The 19,387-nt window shown below is 37.8% G+C and overlaps 1 protein-coding gene across 1 annotated transcript in view; it reads left to right on the top strand.

The window, feature by feature from the left end:
* The window catches only part of FYB2 (FYN binding protein 2), a gene marked incomplete at its 3' end in the record, with an annotated part of 138,258 nt that overhangs the window by 111,808 nt on the left and 7,063 nt on the right, over positions 1-19,387 (top strand). Inside the window, exons 12-15 of the mRNA XM_082614049.1 lie at positions 5,876-5,936; positions 7,016-7,114; positions 11,348-11,376; positions 13,143-13,203. Of these exons, the coding sequence (XP_082470175.1) occupies positions 5,876-5,936; positions 7,016-7,114; positions 11,348-11,376; positions 13,143-13,203 (250 nt within the window). The remainder of the gene's footprint in view (positions 1-5,875; positions 5,937-7,015; positions 7,115-11,347; positions 11,377-13,142; positions 13,204-19,387) is intronic.

Genomic DNA, 19,387 nt, shown 5'->3' with positions numbered 1-19,387 from the left:
TTGGTAGTTTGATAGGGATTGCATTGAATCTGTAGTTTGCTTTGGGTAGTATAGTCATATTCACAATGTTGATTCTTCCAGTCCAAGAACATGGTATATCCCTCTATCTGTTCATATCATCTTTAATTTCTTTCATTAGTGTCTTATAGTTTTCTGCATAGAGGTCTTTTGTCTATTCAGGTAGGTTTATTCCTAGGTATTTTGTTCTTTTTGTTGCAGTGGTTAATGGGAGTGTTTCCTTAATTTCTCTTTCAGATTTTTCATCATTAGTGTGTAGGAATACAAGAGATTTCTGTGCATTAATTTTGTATCCTGCTACTTTAATAAATTCATTGATTGGCTCTAGTAGTTTTCTGGTAGCATCTTTAGGATTCTCTATGTATAGTATCATGTCATCTGCAAACAGTGACAGTTTTAGTTCTTTTCCATTTTATTTCTTTTTCTTCTCTGATTGCTGTGGCTAAAGTTCCAAAACTATGTTGAATAATAGTGTTGAGAGTGGGCAACCTTGTCTTGTTCCTGATCTTAGAGGAAATGGTTTCAGGTATTCACCATTGAGAATGATGTTTGCTGTGGTTTTGTCATATATGGCCTTTATTATGTTAAGGTAAGTTCCCTCTATGCCTAATTTCTGGAGAGTTGTTATCATAAATGGGTGTTGAATTTTGTCAAAAGCTTTTTCTGCATCTATTGAGATGATCATATGGTTTTTCTCCTTCAATTTGTTAATATGGTTTATCACATTTATTTATTTGTGTATTTGAAAATTCCTTTCATTCCTGGAATAAACCCCACTTGATCATGGTCTATGATCCTTTTAATGTGCTGTTGGATTCAGTTTGCTAGTATTTTGTTGAGGATTTTTGCACCTGTATTCATCAGTGATATTGGCCTGTAGTTTTCTTGTTTTGTGGCATCTTTGTCTGATTTTGGTATCAGGCTGATGGTGGCCTCATAGAATGAGTTTGGGAGTGTTCTTCCCTCTGCTATATTTTGGAAGAGTTTGAGAAAGGTAGGTGTTAGCTGTTCTCTCAGTGTTTGTTAGAATTCGCCTGTGAAGCCATCTGGTCCTGGGCTTTTGTTTGTTGGAAGATTTTTAATCACAGTTTCAATTTCAGTGCTTGTGATTGGTCTGTTTATATTTTCTATTTCTTCCTGGTTCTGTCTCGGAAGGTTGTACTTTTCTAAGAATTTGTCCATTTCTTCCAGGTTGTCCATTTTATTGGCATACAGTTTCCTGTAGTAATCTCTCATGATCCTTTGTATTTCTGCAGTGTCAGTTGTTACTTCTTTTTCATTTCTAATTCTATTGATTTGAGTCTTCTCCCTTTTTTTCTTGATGAGTCTGGCTAATGGTTTATCAATTTTGTTTATTTTCTCAAAGAACCTGCTTTTAGTTTTATTGATCTTTGCTCTCATTTCCTTCATTTCTTTTTCATTTCTTTCTGATCTGATCATTATGATTTCTTTACTTCTTCTAACTTGGGTTTATTTATTTTTCTTCTTTATCTAATTGCTTTAGGTGTAAAGTTAGGTTCTTTATTTGAGATGTTTCTTGTTTCTTGAGGTAGGCTTTTATTGCTATAAACTTCCCTCTTAGAACTGCTTTTGCTGCATTCCATAGGTTTTGGGTCATCCTGTTTTCATTGTCATTTGTCTCTAGGTATTTTTTGATTTTCTCTTTGATTTCTTCAGTGATCTCTTGGTTGTTTAGTACCATATTGTTTAGCCTCTACGTGTTTGTATTTTTTACAGATTTTTTCCTGTAATTGATATCTAGTCTAATAGCATTGTGGTCGGAAAAGATACTTGATACAATTTCAATTTTCTTAAATTTACCAAAGCTTGATTTGTGTCCCACGATATGTTCTATCCTGGAGAATGCTCCATGAGCACTTGCGAAGAAAGTGTCATCTGCTGTTTTTGGATGGAATGTCCTATAAATATCAGTTAAGTTTGTCTTGTTCAGTGTATCATTTAAAGCTTGTGTTTCCTTATTTATTTTCATTTTGGATGATCTGTCCATTGGTGAAAGTGGGGTGTTAAAGTCCCCTACTATGATTGTGTTACTGTCGATTTCCCCTTTTATGGCTGTTAGCATTTGCCTTATGTATTGAGGTGGTCCTATGTTGGGTGCATAAATATTTATAGTTGTTGTATCCTCTTATTGGATTGATCCCTTGATCATTATGTAGTGTCCTTCTTTGTCTCTTGTAGTAGTCTTTATTTTAAAGTCTATTTTGTCTGATGAGAATTGCTACTGCAGCTTTCTTTTGATTTCCATTTGCATGGAATATCTTTTCCCATCCCCTCACTTTCAGTCTGTATGTGTCCCTAGGCCTGAAGCGGGTCTCTTGTAGACAGCATATATACAGGTCTTGTTTTTTATCCATTCAGCCAGTCTATGTCTTTTGGTGGAAACATTTAATCCATTTACATTTAAGGTAGTTATCAATATGTATGTTCCTATTCCCATTTTCTTAATTGTTTTGGGTTTGTTATTGTAAGTCTTTTCCTTGTCTTGTGTTTCCTGCCTAGAGAAGTTTCTTTAGCATTTGTTGTAGAGCTGGTTTGATGGTGCTGAATTCTCTTAGCTTTTGCCTGTCTGTAAAGGTTTTAATTTTTCCATCAAATCTGAATGAGATCCTTCCTGGGTAGAGTAATCTTGGTTGTAGGTTTTTCCCTTTCATCACGTTGAATATGTCCTGCCACTCCCTTCTGGCTTGCAGAGTTTCTGCTGAAAGATCAGCTGTTAACCTTATGGGGATTCCCTTGTATGTTAATTCTTGCTTCCCTTGCTGCTTTTAATATTTTTTCTTTGTATTTAATTTTTGATAGTTTGATTAATATGTGTCTTGGTGTGTTTCTCCTTGGATTTATCCTGTGTAGGACTCTCTGTGCTTCCCTGGCTTGATTGACTATTTCCATTCTCATGTTAGGGAAATTTTCAACTAAAATCTCTTTAAATATTTTCTCAGCCCCTTTTTTTGCCTCTTCTTCTTCTGGGACCCCTATAATTTGAATGTTGGTGTGTTTAATGTTGTCCCAGAGGTCTCTGAGATTGTCCTCAATTCTTTTCTTTTTTCCTTATTCTGCTCTGTGGTAGTTATTTCCACTATTTTATCTTCTATATCATTTATCCATTCTTCTCCCTCAGTTATTCTGCTATTGATTCCTTCTAGAGAATTTTTATTTCATTTATTGTGTTGTTCATTATTGTTTGTTTGCTCTTTAGTTCTTCTAGGTCCTTGTTAAACGTTTCTTGTATTTTCTCCATTCTATTTCCAATATTTTGGATCCTCTTTACTATCATTACTCTGGATTCTTTTTCTGGTAGACTGCCTATTTCCTCTTCATTTGTTTGGTCTAGTGGGTTTTTACCTTGCTCCTTCATCTGCTGTGTGTTTCTCTGTCTTCTCATTTTGCTTAACTTACTGTGTTTGGTGTCTCCTTTTCACAGGCTGCAGGTTCATTTTTGGTGTCTATTCCTAGTGGGTAAGGTTGGTTCAGTGGGTTGTGTGAGCTTCCTGGTGGAGGGGAATGGTGCCTGTTTTCTGCTGGATGAGGCTGGATCTTGTCTTTCTGGTGGGCAGGACCACGTCCAGTGGTGTGTTTTGGGGTGTCTGTGAACTTATTATGATTTTAGGCAACCTCTGTGCTAATGGGTCAAGTTGTATTCCTATCTTGCTAGTTGTTTGGCATAGGGCATCCAGCACTGTAGATTGCTGGTCGTTGAGTGGAGCTGGGTCTTAGCATTGAGATGGAGATCTCTGGGAGAGCTTTCACTGTTTGATATTAGGTGGGGCTGGGAGGTCTCTGGTTGACCAATGTCCTGAACTTGGCTCTCCCACCTCAGAGGCTCAGGCTTGACACCCGGCTAGAGCACCAAGATCCTGTCAGCCACACGGCCCAGTACGTGGGAAGTTTCTTGCCTTTTGGGAAGTCTGAGGTCTTCTGCCAACATTCAGTAGGTGTTCTGTAGGAGTTGTTCTACATGTAGATGTAGTTTTGATGTATTTGTGAGGAGGAACGTGATCTACACATCTTACTCCTCCACCAACTTGATGGTGCCCCTTTTGTCATCTTTTTGATGATAGCCATTCTGACAGATGTGAGGTGATATCTCATTGTGCTTTTGATTTGGATTTCCCTGATGATTAGTGTTGCTGAGCATCTTTTCTTGTGCCTGTTTGCCATCTGCAGGTCTTTTTTGAAAAGATGTCTATTCAGGCCTTTGCCCATTTTTAAAATCAGGTTGCTTGGTTTTTTGATATGGAGTTGTATGAGCTTGTTATATATTTTGGATATTCACCCCTTTTCAGACATATCATTTGCAAATATCTTCTCCCATTCAGTAGGTTGTCTTTTTGTTTTGTCAATGTTTTCCTTTGCTGTGCAAGAGTTTCTAAGTTTGATTAGGTCCCATTTGTTTATTTTTGCTTTGTTTCCTTGCCTGAGGAGACAGATCCAAAAAAAAAATATTGCTAAGACTTATGTCAAAGGGTGTTCTGCCTATGTTTTCTTCTAGGAGTTTTCCCAACACGACTTATTGAAGAGACTGTATTTTCTCCATGTATATTCTTGCCTCTTTTGTCATAGATTAATTAACCATAAGTATGTGTGTTTGTTTCTGGGCTTTTTATTCTGTTCCATTGATCTATATATGTTTTTATTCCAGTACCATACTGTTTTGACTACTATAACTTTGTAGTATATTCCTAATACTTTTAATATTGACATTAACATGCTATAGAGGACTTGAATGCCCCTACCTACTCCTCCATCCTCTTTTCATACATACTCAGTCTTCACCTTTGAGATCCAGTCATGCTGACCTGTTAGCTTCGCTGACTTGCTAAGCTCCCACTGCAGGGTGTCTGCGTATTCTACTCCCTCTTCCTGGAATGTTCTTTCCTCCCCTGTGCCCCTTTGTCTAAGTGACTCTTAATCTTTCTTCTGATCTCAGGTCAATCATTATTACCCAGGGAATAGTCTCTTAGGTATACAGTCTCATAGTACCATGACCCTCTTTTTCATAGCACTTGTCACAGTTGTAATTCTATATTTATGTGATTGTTTGATTAATAATTCTCTTCCCTCCTAGATGATTTCCTTCTCTATGCTCACCATTTTCCCTAGCCCCTATCATAATGCCAGGCACATGTTACATATTCAAAAAATATTTGTTGAATGAATGAAAAGTTAATGGAGGAGGGATAATCAAATGCTACTCTGGTTGTTTTTGTCCTTCTTAGAATATTAGAATTTTAGGTGGAGAAACAATCTTAGAGATCATTAAACACGGTACCCTCATTTTAAAAAAAAGGAAACTGAGGCACAGAGAAGTTAAGTGACTGTCCTAAACTCATTGTGAATCAAGTTCTGAGCTTGAAAATCCTCCATTGCCAGGGTAGATTCAAAGTATATCTGTGTATTTTAAGCTTATCTGTTGGACTAGGTGAAAGTCATGCTATGATGGGGGAAGATTTTTCAAGATGTGTCTGGTTGTCTCCATTATTTCCCCAGCATTCAGCACAATGTCTGGTGTTTAGTAGACTGATTGTTATATGTAAAATATGCAAAGGGGGAGGGTTGAAGGTGGGAATCTGTTAATAAATTAACTTTCTTTGACTAAATCAGACAGACTTGAAAACAGGATAGAAGCAAATATTAATTTTTGTTTGTACATACTTTTATAGAGGTTACTTATTTTTACCACATGCTTGTAAAAACATGTGAATATGTTTCAATAAAAACTACTTCACAAACAAAAGATTAGAGTACCTAACACCTGGTATGTATCCAATAATTTTGTGTCAAATATGAATCTGAATTAGTGCCATTATAATGAATAATTTTTTTTTAATTTCAAAAGAAAATAGTGAAGAAATGTATGAAGATGTCTACAAAACAAAGAGCAACTACCCAAAGAGAGAGTGAGTTTCTCTTTTTCTTGGCTTCATAGCTAAGGGTATTTCCTGTTAGTCTAGGAAAACCAAAGTTTAATAAATGACTTCCATCCCTACCCACCCCATCTTCAGTGAAGATATGCAGAGAGAATGGAGATAAGCTATTGTAATACAACATTGTGATCAACGGGGCACTTGTAATTGTGTACAATCATATCTAATAATTTTGATCACATTGCTTTCTCTTTTGAGAAAATGTACATCTCCCAGAGTAGAGGACTTTGATACTGTGCTAGGGAATAAGTGAGAAAAGAGAAGTAAATATCAATAAAATGCTTCAATTCTGTAGTTGCTTTTCCAGGAAGAAATCAATGGTTATGATTTACCTGTATCTTTGAAAGTTAATGAGGCTATCTCTGGGATTGGGGCTTAATTTATTATCTAATAATTCAGTGTTATCAAGGACAGTATTTGTTCAAATGGGCATTATTAATCAAATTCACTTATTAGGCACACATTGTGAAAAGGAAAACAGCAGTAGTCAAAAGCAAGAAGCTTGAGGGTTGAAGGGAAAAGAGGCCATTCGTGCTGGGTGGGATGATGTGAGTGTATCATTCCCTCTCCTTACGCTCCCCCCCCCAATCAAGAGCATATATGGAAAAATTTTAATTATCAACCAGGCAGTCAGTATACCATCATCGTTATATTATCATTCCATAAACTAAAGATCAGTGACATGAATTTCAGAAGCTAGAAATTTCTATAATGTATTTCTAGTATAGTTTGTAAACTATGGGTCCCTGAGTCATCATCTCTAAAAGGAAGACTTTGCTCCATAAACTCTTTAAAATAGAAACCATTTGGAGTAGATGAAAGTTTGTATTGAAATATAGTAATTCCTTCCATAGCTGATGTGTGCTACTTCCTATCAGCATCTAAACAAAGAAGAAGAGCATAGAAGCTGACAAGGCATTTTCCTGCTCTTCCTTGAGTGGGGTGTGTTGAAGAAATGAGACTGAAGTCTCTGATCCTTTTTACTACATCAGGCTTCCATCCCCAGTACTCTCTCAAACACCATGTTATTTATATCCTCTGATTCCTCTTAGTTTAGATGGAAAAGAAGCACTTAAAAGACTGCGGAGGTTCTTCAAGAAAGAAAAGGATAGATTTAAAATGAAGAAAATCAAGTCAAAAGAAAATATAAGGTAAGAGGTCCCTTTTTATTTCTCTTTCCAGGAGAGGATTAGCAGTGCTGGCCTGGTTAGTTACACAGCTGATGTTCTCTATCCTGTTCTTCTAGTGAAGCGGTACCAGAAACTAAAACCAAAGGCCCTGGTTATCACCTACCACCTCCTTGCCAATATTTGAGTGAACTACACCCACAGATGCTTATGAGAAAGTGACAATGTCCCTTTTGAAAACGTTGATAAGAAAAGGTTGTGAACAAGGGTAGAGGGAAAGTCTTAATCAAACAAAGTCCAGGAAAGAAACTTTCCTCATCATCCTTGGCATAGATTCCTGTTGTTGTTACTGAGCATTATGTTATTAATTACATCCTTTTATGCTGTCTCAGCCCTACAAGTTCCAGTGGTTTTATTTGTCTACACTTCCATATTCTAATTTGCCTCTCTTGAGAGAGGCAGTGTGTGGAAAGGGAAGATGAATTTTTCAGCTGAACGGCCCACGTACCTCAAAGTCTTAGACCTGGAAGGGAACCTCCAAGATCACCCTAGCTAATTACCAGTGGGAATTGGGAAGGTTAGAAATTCATGAGTAGGAGAAAGAAACAAGAGGCCTAGGTTCTGGATTCTAGTTTCAGCTTTTCTGTTTATTCAGTGTGCAACCATGGGCAAATCACTTCCATTTTGCACTCATAGGGATCAAGTTTCTTCTTGCATATAATAGGAGGGAGGAAGGAGACTGGGTGGTCTCTGGAGGCACTTCTCTCATATATATGTGTGTGTGTGTATATATATATGAGAGAGACACACACAAACAAAAACACAGACATAGATCTGTATTTTATGAGGGCAGAGGATGGTAAAATAATTTGACCCAGGTTATTACATATATTGACATGGAATTATATTATTCTACCTTGAAGTTCTTTTCAATTATAAAACCTCAGAGTAACATGACTTTAAGTCTAATTGTCTGTTGGATGTAGATCTACCAAGAGATTTATATAGAATATGGGGTTTACAAATTGTAGTCCTGACCATGGAAGAAGAGGGAGTCTAGCTCCAGTAGCCAATGAGATCTAAAGGCAGACCCCGACCTTAGCAGATTAGCTGTTTCTGACAAAAATTATTAGTGCGATACCTACAGTCCCTTAAAAATTTGATCCAGGTGAGAATGCTGATGTGTGTTTTGTTTTGTTTTGTTTTGTTTTTGTTTTAAATAATATTTATTTATTTATTTTGGCTGCACAGGGTTTTAGTTGCAGCACGCAGGATCTTAGTTGCGGTAGGCATGTGGGATCTAGTTCCCCTGACCAGGGATTGAACCTGGGCCCACTGCATTGGGAGCATGGAGTCTTACCTACTGCACCACCAGGGAAGTCCCAATGCTGATGTTTTTAAAATGCAAATGTTATTTCCTTTTTCTTAGAGCTATTCTTAGAATTGTGACTGCTTATGACTTTTAGAACAAATATCCAATCTCTTTTCATTGCAAGTCAATACTTTTATGGCAGCCCCTTCCTACTTGTCCAGCTCCCTCTCTCGCTCAGATTTACTCTCATCACCAGCCCATTAACACATTCCCTCTTTGTATATGAGTGCCCTGGCGTTTCATGCCTCCTTGCTTTTGACCACGACATTCCGTTGGTCTGGAATGTACCTGTCCTTCTCCAACTTCCTTTGATTATCAAAGTTCTAGCCTTCCCTTAAAGTTTGGTCAAATATTATCCTTTCTGGGACGCGACGCATTCCATGAACCTTTCTACCCAAACCTGTCTTACCGGTTTCTCTTCTATGTTTCTGTAACATCCCATGCACATCTTGTAATGTCTCTTAATACTACTGAGAAACCCTTTTTCTTAGAGTCAGAGAATCTCAGGGTAAGAAGAGAAATCCATATACCTAGTACAACCCACTACACAAGCTTCTCTGCAGATTTCCTAAGAAGCCACATCTCTATGCCTGCACACCTCTATAAAGAGAAATTCACTATGTGCAGGGGGAAATCTGCCATTTGTAGGAAGGTCTAAAAAGCCTTTTTTCCCCTTAAATTTTGCCAAAATCTGCCTCTCTACCTTAATTTTTCAATTAATAGCATGGAGGTAACAACAGAACTTTGTTTATTTATTTGTTTCTTTGTTTACCTTTTGTTGAGCCTTTTGATTGAGGGCTCCTCTCTGGAACATCAACTCCTAGTTTGTTGCGTTATCTTCAGAAGGAGGTTGCAACCATGAAAATGTGACCTTTAAAAAGAGTTGGGGCTCTCAATCTTCTCTCTCTATCTCTCACACACACATTACATACACACACGCACAAACACACACACACACACACACACACACTGTCTGTTAGGATAGTCATTATTAAATGGCTTGATTTAGGCATAAATAAACCAAGAATTAAATGCCACGGGTCTTAGCTATGCTACGAGTTTTACATGGGAATTAAATGTTAAGCCTCTTCTCACTCCCTCTGTTCCAAATGTTCTGACTTCTTCTTTCAACAGGCCAGGCACTCCTCAGCTTGAGGGTCTCTGTGTCTGCTGTTTCCTCCCCTAGGAATGCTCTTACCCCAGATATCTAGTTGGCCTATTCTCTCACTATCTTCAGGCCTCTGCTTCAAAGTCACCTTATCAGTGAAGCCTTCCCCGAACATCCTCTGAAAAATGGCAAACCAGCCCTCACCTCCAGTCCCCCTCCCCCCTTACCCTGCTCTATTTTTCTTAGTTGCACTTATCTCCATAAATTTCCTTACATGACAGATCATAAATTTCCTTGTTTGTTTTCTGTCTGTCTCATTCTACTGGACTCCATGAGGGCAGGGATTTTGACTGTTTTGTCCACTGCAGTATCTCCAACATAAAGTACAATGCCTGGAAGAAAAAAAAAAAAAGAACAGTGCCTGGGATATAATAGGCACTCAATAAATATCTGTTGAATGAATAGATGACCTAAAGGAAGGAAATATCATTATAGATTTTTTTTTTTTGTGGCCTTGGTGTCTATGTTTAAATAGGAGCTACCAGCACCCTGACCTAATTAAAATGGAGGAAGGGAATGGGTGTTAAGAAAGGCTCCCTTAAGCAAGGGACCGCTTGCTTAAGCCAAGGCCTCAAGGATATGTGCTCACCAGATGTTGAGGGCAGGAAGTGCATGAAGGCTTCACATGCGTTCTAATCCTCACAATAACCCATGAGTTAGAAACTTGTTCCTCCATTTTACAGATGAAAAACTAAGGCTTTGAAAAGTTATGTGACTTGCCCAGGGTAAGTGGCTAAGTGGCGGAACTGAAAGTCATATCAGCTCTGGCTCTAGTGACCATATATTTCTCCTACTGCACCCTGCACATCACAGTCCTGGTCTCATAGACACCAACGGAAGGGATCACTGAGTATCAGCCCTGTCCCAGGCACATTCACTTAGGAAAGCTCATCCCATACAAAGGGAACTCTACAAGATAGGTGCTGGTATTCATTTTGGAAATGGAAAACTAAAGCTTCCACAAAGGTTAGTGCTGTTCCTTTGGTCAGCCCTTTATTATGTTCTTACCACAGAGTGTTATATTAACTTACTTTTGGTGCCCCTCACTAAACCGTGAGCTACCTCAGGACAGAAACTGTGTCTGTTCATTTTGTATACCCAGCACATGGGCCTGGCCCATGATGAGTGTCCCCAGAATACCTGTAGGACTGAACTTAAGTTAATTGCTTAAAATACGTGGATTTTTTCCTACCACATCATGTTTCCTTTCATGTAATCTTAACTGTGAGATTTGAGGAAAAACAGATGATCTACCTAGCCAATGTCCTCTCCTACTTAGCACATTTACCATCTTCCATTTCCACCTGGCCTGGAATTCTCCCCTCAAGTCACCTCTTTGGTTAAACATATACATAGTCAGGGTCCAGCGTCTCCAGATGTTTCTCTCTTACCATACTTACCCCACATTGAACTGGCATCGTGGAAGGTAGAAGGCAGAAACAGAATCCTGTGGACAAAGAAGGGCAGGGCTAAGGGACAGCCTGAGATTGTCTCGTTAGGAAAGGGGGTGTGGGTGGTCACTGGGAATAAATAAGCTCATTTACAAGAGAGGGGAGGTGATCAGAGCAAAGCTGCAGGAAAGGTTTGCTTCGTATCTTTCCCCCAAAGCATCTGTATCAAGAAACCTAGTCATCAATATGTTATTTGAGATGTATCAGCTAATATTTCTGAACATGGCTTTCTCCCTTAACCCTTTGTGTCTTTTGTCAATTAACAGTGCATTTTCCATTTCGCTGCCTGATTTAGGTAAGTGACATTCGCTTATTTGCTGGAACAAAATTATTCAGCACTGACATATTCACATTCTGAGAAAGAGAAGTAGTAATCCTTCCTGCATTCCACGTTTAATGAAAAATTGATACATCAAAATCAAAGACATTTTACACAATAGTAGTACTTACATTGGGGAAGATGAGTAACATTTCTCAAGTGCCTCCTATATGCCAGGCCTCTTAAAATCCGAGAAATAGATGCATTATCCCTTTTTAGGAAGGCTCTAGGACTCACATCCATATTTTAGTGACCTAGGATTTGTACTCAAGTCTCTGAATACGAAGCTCGTGCATTTTACATTATACCACATAACCTTCTGAAGGATTTAACAGCCAGCTCACCGGAATTAAGACATAGTAATTTGAACATGACCACTTTGCAGTACACGTACTAACTGAATCAAGGATGGGTCATTGGAATACTTTTTGCTTTGCTATATAAACAACAGTGCACAAATTAGTACAGTGCCTGACATCTAGTGTGCTTGCTCTCCATCACGTTCAGTAAGTTGAATCTATCGATGAGAGAGGGCCATGTGTTTTGTTGTTTGTCAGGTTTAGTTTATGGGCTCTAGCGATGGTGGCTACTTTGATTTTACTCTGACTTGACAATTCAAATGTATATTATATTCCACAAATATAAGTTTGCTGCACTAAATAACAAATAATTACATAAACCTGGTATAATAACAGCTCTCCTAGGCTTCCCTGGTGGCACAGTGCTTAAGAATCTGCCTGCCAATGCAGGGGACATGGGTTCGAGCCCTGGTCTGGGAAGATCCCACATGCCGTGGAGCACCTAAGCCCGTGAGCCACAACTACTGAGCTTGCATGCCACAACTACTGAAGCCTGTGCACCTAGAGCCCGTGCTCTGTAACAAGAGAAGGCACCGCAATGAGAAACCTGCGCACCGCAATGAAGAGTAGCCCCCCTCACCGCAACTAGAGAAAGCCTGTGCGCAGCAACGAAGTCCCAACGCAGCCAAAAATAAAAATAAAAAAATAAAATAAAAAAATAACAGCTTTCCCAAAATATCCTCGGTCTAGGTAAAAAAAAAAAAAAAAAGTCAGAATAGGCCCGCATTGTACCCCCATCCAAATATATGAATAACTGAATTATGAATTGTGAATAATTATGCCAAAAGGTTTCTAACTAGTTCAAGTGGTGAGTCATTTGAATATTATGGAATTCTATGTAGACCACCAAGGAATGTGAATATCCTAAACTGAAAGCGTCTAATTATGATTAAGTACTAAGTCAGATTCAATTTTATGCAAGATTATTATAAAGAAGCAGTTGTGTTTTGAAATAAAAATCAGGGAAGAAAAATCAACATTAATGTTCTATTAAATTGTTTTTTTTCCCCTAGGAATTAAGTCCTCTCACTGCTCTAGCATTATAACATCTTTGTCCAGTTCCAGAATGATGGGAACCTAGTCTAAACATGATCCTTTCGGCAACTCATGTTTTCTGGAAATCCACATGAAATCAAATTGATATAAATATTTATGCATGTTTGAGATACTAGGACATCTCACTATTTTTTATTCCTCAGTTGAACTTCTTCCCAAATGGATACTTGTTTTGTTCTTTGATCCTTTCTATATCCTATGATCAGATTTTGATAAAACAGGCATGGGGATGCACCTAGATAATTAAGTAATTGTATAATTTGGAAAGCTGGGGATTGTATAAACCATACCTAATAATAGACTATTTTGATCCTATCTTGACCCCAGAACTTAGGTCTCAGGAAGTTATTATCTATGATGATGTGGACATAAATGAAAAAAAGTCAAAGTAAGTCAATTTACCGCATTGGTCATCCCTACTGATATTTAACCCATTTCCTGATGCTTTGTTAAATACGGTCAGAGGGCCATCCCTTCAGATCCTTGGTTACTGGGTGAAAAGTCAAGTTGTGATATATTGCCCCCACTAGAAAAGGAAAATAATGAGTAATGTAGATGACCTAACAGTGGTAGGTGATTCAAAACTCACTGGAGCTTTGTTTCTTACCTTTGAATCTATAGACTTGAAACTCATTGCAACATAACAAATACTTATTTAAATGCCTCCTGTGGAGGATGGCAAGCACTACCTCACAGAACCTCTGTTCTCAAGGTCTAAATAACTAAAATCTATCAAAAAAGAGAAACCATCCTGAAACTCAATACCCTTTCTCTAGCTACTTATTATCTGTCCTTTCCCTCTCAACTAAATGGTTGAAAACAAAGGCCTCCTCTGCTCATCTTGGATACATCTTTCCAAGCTCACTGCAACTGGGGTTCTGTTCCACCACGACAGAGGACTTGTTTTTGGTAAGGTCACTAATTTCTTTGTTAAATCCAGTGGATACATGTAAGTCCTTATTGTACTTGGCTTCTCTATAATATCTTAAATTGTTGATCATGCCATCCTTTGAAGGAAAAAAATATTAACTTTTCCCCAGGTTTCTATGTTATCATTATTTCTTATTCCTCACCTTTGGCTGTTGCTCCTCCTGTTTGATTGGTTAGTTTTGGTTTTGTGTGCATGCATGTGTTCTAATTCTGCCATTCATTTCTTTAAAAATTATGTGTTTCTCAGATTTCCTGTATCAGTTCTCTTCCCTTCTTCCTTTATATGTTCTTGAATGGTCTCATCTACATCTAGGGCTTTAATTACAATCACTATAGTAAAGATATCAAAATTTACAATTTTGAGGTCAGATTTCTCTCTTCCACTTTAATAAGCTTGCTAGATAACTCTGTTTGAAACTCAGAATTCCATATTAACTCATAATCTCAACTGTCCCCATCCAAATACGATCCCTTTCTTCTAAAATCTATGTGGGTGATTGTTTCAATAAACACACAGCTGCTCAAACCAAAACCCTAGGCATTCACTGTCCTTGACCTCCTCCTCCTCTCGTGCCCTGCACCCTCTTCTGTTTAAATAACTCTCAAAATGTTCCTGCTTCCCCATCCCCACTGCACAGCCACATGAAGGCACTCATTGCTTCTCAGCTGGATTATTGCAATGACTTCCTGAATGGCCACCTCACCTCCACTTCACTTTATTTTCCAAACTTTCTAAAGTACAAATAGGATCATGTCACAAAACCCACCATTCACCAGCTTAAAAATGGTTAGTCGTTGTCCATTGCTCTCAAAATGAAATCCAAACTGCTTAAGAAGGCATAAAATTCATTATTGATCCAGCTCCTGGCAAACTCTCAGCCTCAGCTGTACTTCCCACGTACTCACCATTCCTATGTTCCATCCATACTGTACATTTGGGTGTTCCTTGAACTCTTCAAGATTTCCAGCATTTCTAAACCTTCACATTTGTTCCGGCTTCTTCGATTCATTCAACAAATATTTACTGAGCATGTACTATATGCCAGACACTATGCTAAGTGTTGGTATAAAGCAGTGAATGAAACAGATATAATTCCTATTCCTATCTGATTGGAGAGGCAGATAAATAAATTAATTTTAAAAATCTATGCGGCTTCCCTGGTGGTGCAGTGGTTGAGAGTCCACCTGTCGATGCAGGGGACATGGGTTCGTGCCCCGGTCCGGGAAGATCCCACATGCCGTGGAGCGGCTGGGCCCGTGAGCCATGGTCGCTGAGCCTGCGCATCCGGAGCCTGTGCTCCGCAACGGGAGAAGCCACAACAGTAAGAAGCCTGCGTACCGCAAAAAAAAAAAAAAAAAAACAACAAAAAAAAACCACACAACTATAATTAAACATAGAAATTTGATTGCTTTGGATATTTTGAAAGAGAGTGGACATATGGTCTGTGTGTTGGAAGGAGATTGATAGTCATTTTAAAGTAGATTATCTGGGGAAGGCCTTTCCAAGGAGGTGAGAATTTAAGAACAAAAGAATTGTTCTGTCTGTAACACACTTTGCCATGCTTTTTGCTTGGTTGACTATTTTGTCCTTCATTATTTAAAACTGAATTCAGATTTTGTTTTCCCCAGGAAGTCCTCTCTGAGCTTATCTATTTGGGTTAGGTCCCCCTTTTTATCAGAACATTCTTTTCATAGTTGTATTTGTCTTATTTCTTGCCTGTCTCCTCTAGATGGGAACTCCCTGAGGTAGGGGCTATGGCTTTCTGGTCTCTATCATGTGGCCTCATACCAAAGCATAGTTTGTTAAATCAGATAACAAAGAAGGACCTGCCTCCAAAAAATGTGCAAAATAATTTGGAAGCTCAGAATAGGTAGACATTTCCATTATTTAGGGGATCAGAAAAGTCTCTGTGCCAAGTTAAAGAAGCAAGGATAGGAAACATTTTGACACAGTTGGAGATTGGGGTTGAGAGAGAGAGAGAGAGAGAGAGAGAAGCGGGGAAGGTTTGCTGGGGGTGAGGGCTGGACAGCTGTGTAAATGGAAAACAAGTGTGTTTGGGAAGTTTCATTGGACCATAAGGCATGTGATCAAGAAAGTGGGTGTTACGAGCAGGAAATGCAATTTGGCAGGAGATGGAGAGGAGAGCCCTGGAATATAAAATTAGAGTTAAGAATGAATTCTTTCTTAAAAATAAATGATATGATATTTGTAAAAATGAAAATAAGAAACATGTAAGTTTAAAGCAAGATAAAATAAATTTCCCTCAACCTATAACTCAACTTCAGAACTAGAACATATCCAGTGCCTTGGTTTCTCTACCTTGTGCACACCCCTTGGTCTATCTCATTGCCTTCCCCCAAGGTAAACACTCTCCTACATTTCATGTCTTTCACCTCCTGTTCAAAACCAAAATACTGTTATCAAGCACAGGTGATAAAAATATATTGTTTCATTAGGGATTTTAACATTGTAAAAATGGTATGTTGTATATAGAATTCTGCAACTTCTTTTTTACTCAAAATCCATCATTTTTTAAGCCACTATTAATTTATTCATTTTCACTGTTCTATAATATTCTATTTTATGTACATACCACAATTTATTTATCCATTTTCTTGTGAGTATTGGGGTAGTTCCATATTTTTTGCACTTTTGAACAATACTGCTACAAATGTTCTTATTTATATGTATACTTAGAAGGGAAAATAATGCAAATTTTATAGGGAATGAAAATTCATAAGAAAATGCCAACTTGTTTTCCAAAGGAAAATAGGCAGAGATATGAACAGGTCTTCTATAGAAAGACATGAGGGGTGAATAAACATATTAAAAGAAGTTCAACATTGTTAGTAATGAAGGTAATGCAAATTAATACCACAATGAGATAGTATCTTATACCCAATAAATTGGCAAAAATTAAGAATTCTTTCTGTGTTGGTGAGAATGTGGATCAGTATTCCCTTTAAATACTGCTGGGAAGAGTGTAAATTGGTACAACCACTTTGGAAAATAAACTGGCATTTTCTTATGAATTTGCATTCCCTGTAAAATTTGCATTTATTGTATTTTCCCTTCTAAGTATACATGTGATTTATGATTGTTACTTTCTATTTCTTTAAAGAAATCTTTATCCCAAGATCATAATATATTCTACCATATTTTCTTCTAAAACTGTTAATTTTTTGGCTTTTACACATAAGCCTTAGATCTACCTGGAACTGATTTTGGCATTTTTAGTGAAGTAGAGAGCCAATTAAATTTTCTTCCATCTGGGTAAATGTTCTAGCATGATTAATTGCATAGCCCCTATTTTCCCCATTTCTACAATGCCATCTTTGTCATACTAAGTTTCCAAAAATCTGAATATCTGTTCCCATGCTCTGTATTCTATTTGTCATTTTTTAAACATCTTTATTGGAGTATAATTGCTTTACAATGTTGTGTTAGTTTCTGCTGTAGAACAAAGTGAATCAGCTATACATATATATATATCCCCATATCCCCTCCCTCTTGCATCTCCCTCCCACCCTCCCTATCCCACCCCTCTAGGTGGTCACAAAGCACTGAGCTGATCTCCCTGTGCTATGCAGCTGCTTCCCACTAGCTATCTGTTTTACATTTGGTAGTGTATATATGTCCATGCCACTCTCTCACTTCATCCCAGCTTACCCTTCCCCCTCCCCGTGTGTCATTTCTATCTTAATTGAATTGTGATCTGGAAAAGTAGTTGATATGGTATTAGTACACTGAGGAAGTAGCTGATATCAGTACTTTGACATATTCTGTGACATGATTCATGCCTAATATATGGTCGATTTTTATATGTCCCATGTGTACTTTAGAAAAATATGACTTCTCTAATTGTTTGATACAAGGATCAACTTATGTCCTCTAAATCAAATATTTGGATTGGCCAAAAAGTTCGTTCAGGTTTTTCTACTGTTATGGAAAAACAAACGAATTTTTTGGCCAACACAATATGTGTTAATTCTCTCAATAAAATCGTTTATAGATTTATGGATTTTTAGATGCTTGATCCATTAATATATGAATGAAGTGAGTTGAAATCTCACAGAAAGATGGTAGATTTGTCAGTTTTTTCCAAAAGTTCTTTCATTTTTTTCTTTATATATTCTAAGGCTCTTTTGTTAGTTGTATACAAAATTTTAAATATCTTCTGGTGAATTAAATGTTTCCTTTTAGGTTGTAGCCATCTCCATCCCCCCTAATATCAATACTATTAATAACAAAAATAATACTTATGTAGGTCTTACTGTCACTGTTTTTAGATTTAACATGTATTAACTCAATCTTCACAATTGTGAAGTAGATACTATTATTATACAAATTTTGTAGAAGAGAGGTTGAGACACACAGGTGAAGTTATTTGCCCAAGCTCATAGCGCCACTAAGTGGTAGAACCAGGATTCAAACCCCAGCAACTAGACTCCCAATCCATTCTCTTTACTACAACACTAAGCTAATTTCCTAGTGATGCTTTGTCTTAAAGTCTAATTTGCCCAGTCTTATACCTACCTGACCTTTCTTTTAGTTAGTATTTCCCTAGTATACATTTTTCATCCTTTTTCTGATTTCCATATTCTTGTTCAATGTGTCTTATATAAAGAGCATAGAGCTGAACTGGCTTTAAAAAATATCTAACATGACGATACGTCTTAACTCCTACCTCGCCCTAATGTAAAGTTTAATCTTCTGAAATATTGTGGTGCTGATAGCATTTTCCTCAGGACAGACTTGTCTTCTGTGCTTGCAAAGTGCTTACTGCTCTCTCTGGTTTCAGTTTATTTGCTGGGGGCTATTAAGGTACAATGCACAGGACTTAATCTAAGTGTAAAGTGTGGCAATTTGTTAAAAGACAAAAAAACCTTTATCCAGGATCTAGCAGTTTTGTACTGGGAGGGCCCTATCAGAAAATTCTTTTGCCCTGCTGCCAAATAAGGAAGTCCAGAACTGTGGGCAAGAGGACAATATAATTAGAGCCACACTTCAGGAAGAGTAACTAGACCTAGAACCTTCTGCAGAATGCTTTTGAGGGAAGGTCGGAAGTAGAACATTTGTTAGAATATTGTTAAAGGTGCTCAGGTGAAAGATGATCAAAATGTGTTTTGGGGTGGTGAAAAAATGAAGAAGATATTTTAAGATTAAATGATATTTACCAAGGCACTTAACCCTATCAAAATCTGACCAATTTCTTTTTCATGTGATAGAATAAATCTTCTGTAGTTTGGCCTCAGAGAAATCAATTATTAAAGACATTTGTAGCAGATGGAACACTGATGGAAAATAGCAGAATTTGGAATAGGAAGGGAGACGGAAGATGGTATCTGAGTTTTTGTCAGCTTGGCTAGTTTGCATTGTCATGTCCTGGTACGTATTCGGTTGAAGAGATGCCTACACAACTCTGGATTAAATTGTCGCTAGACAATCCAGACCTCTGATTTTCATTTCCTTTTGTTCATTAGAATTTCCCCTAGAGAGTCAGCAAGGGAAGGAAGAAGAGGGGAATCTTGAAAAAGACACTGGAACAGCTTCTACAACCTGGTCCCAGTGGGCCCTATGGCATGCCATGTTACTTCTCTGAATCTTAGTTTCTTAACCTATGATATGGCAAAAAAACAAT

Source organism: Mesoplodon mirus (assembly GCF_964341445.2).
Source record: "Mesoplodon mirus genome assembly, chromosome: 3".
Lineage (NCBI taxonomy): Eukaryota > Metazoa > Chordata > Mammalia > Artiodactyla > Ziphiidae > Mesoplodon > Mesoplodon mirus.
Note: the sequence above shows the minus strand (reverse complement) of the source record. Positions and strands in the feature narration are given on the sequence as shown.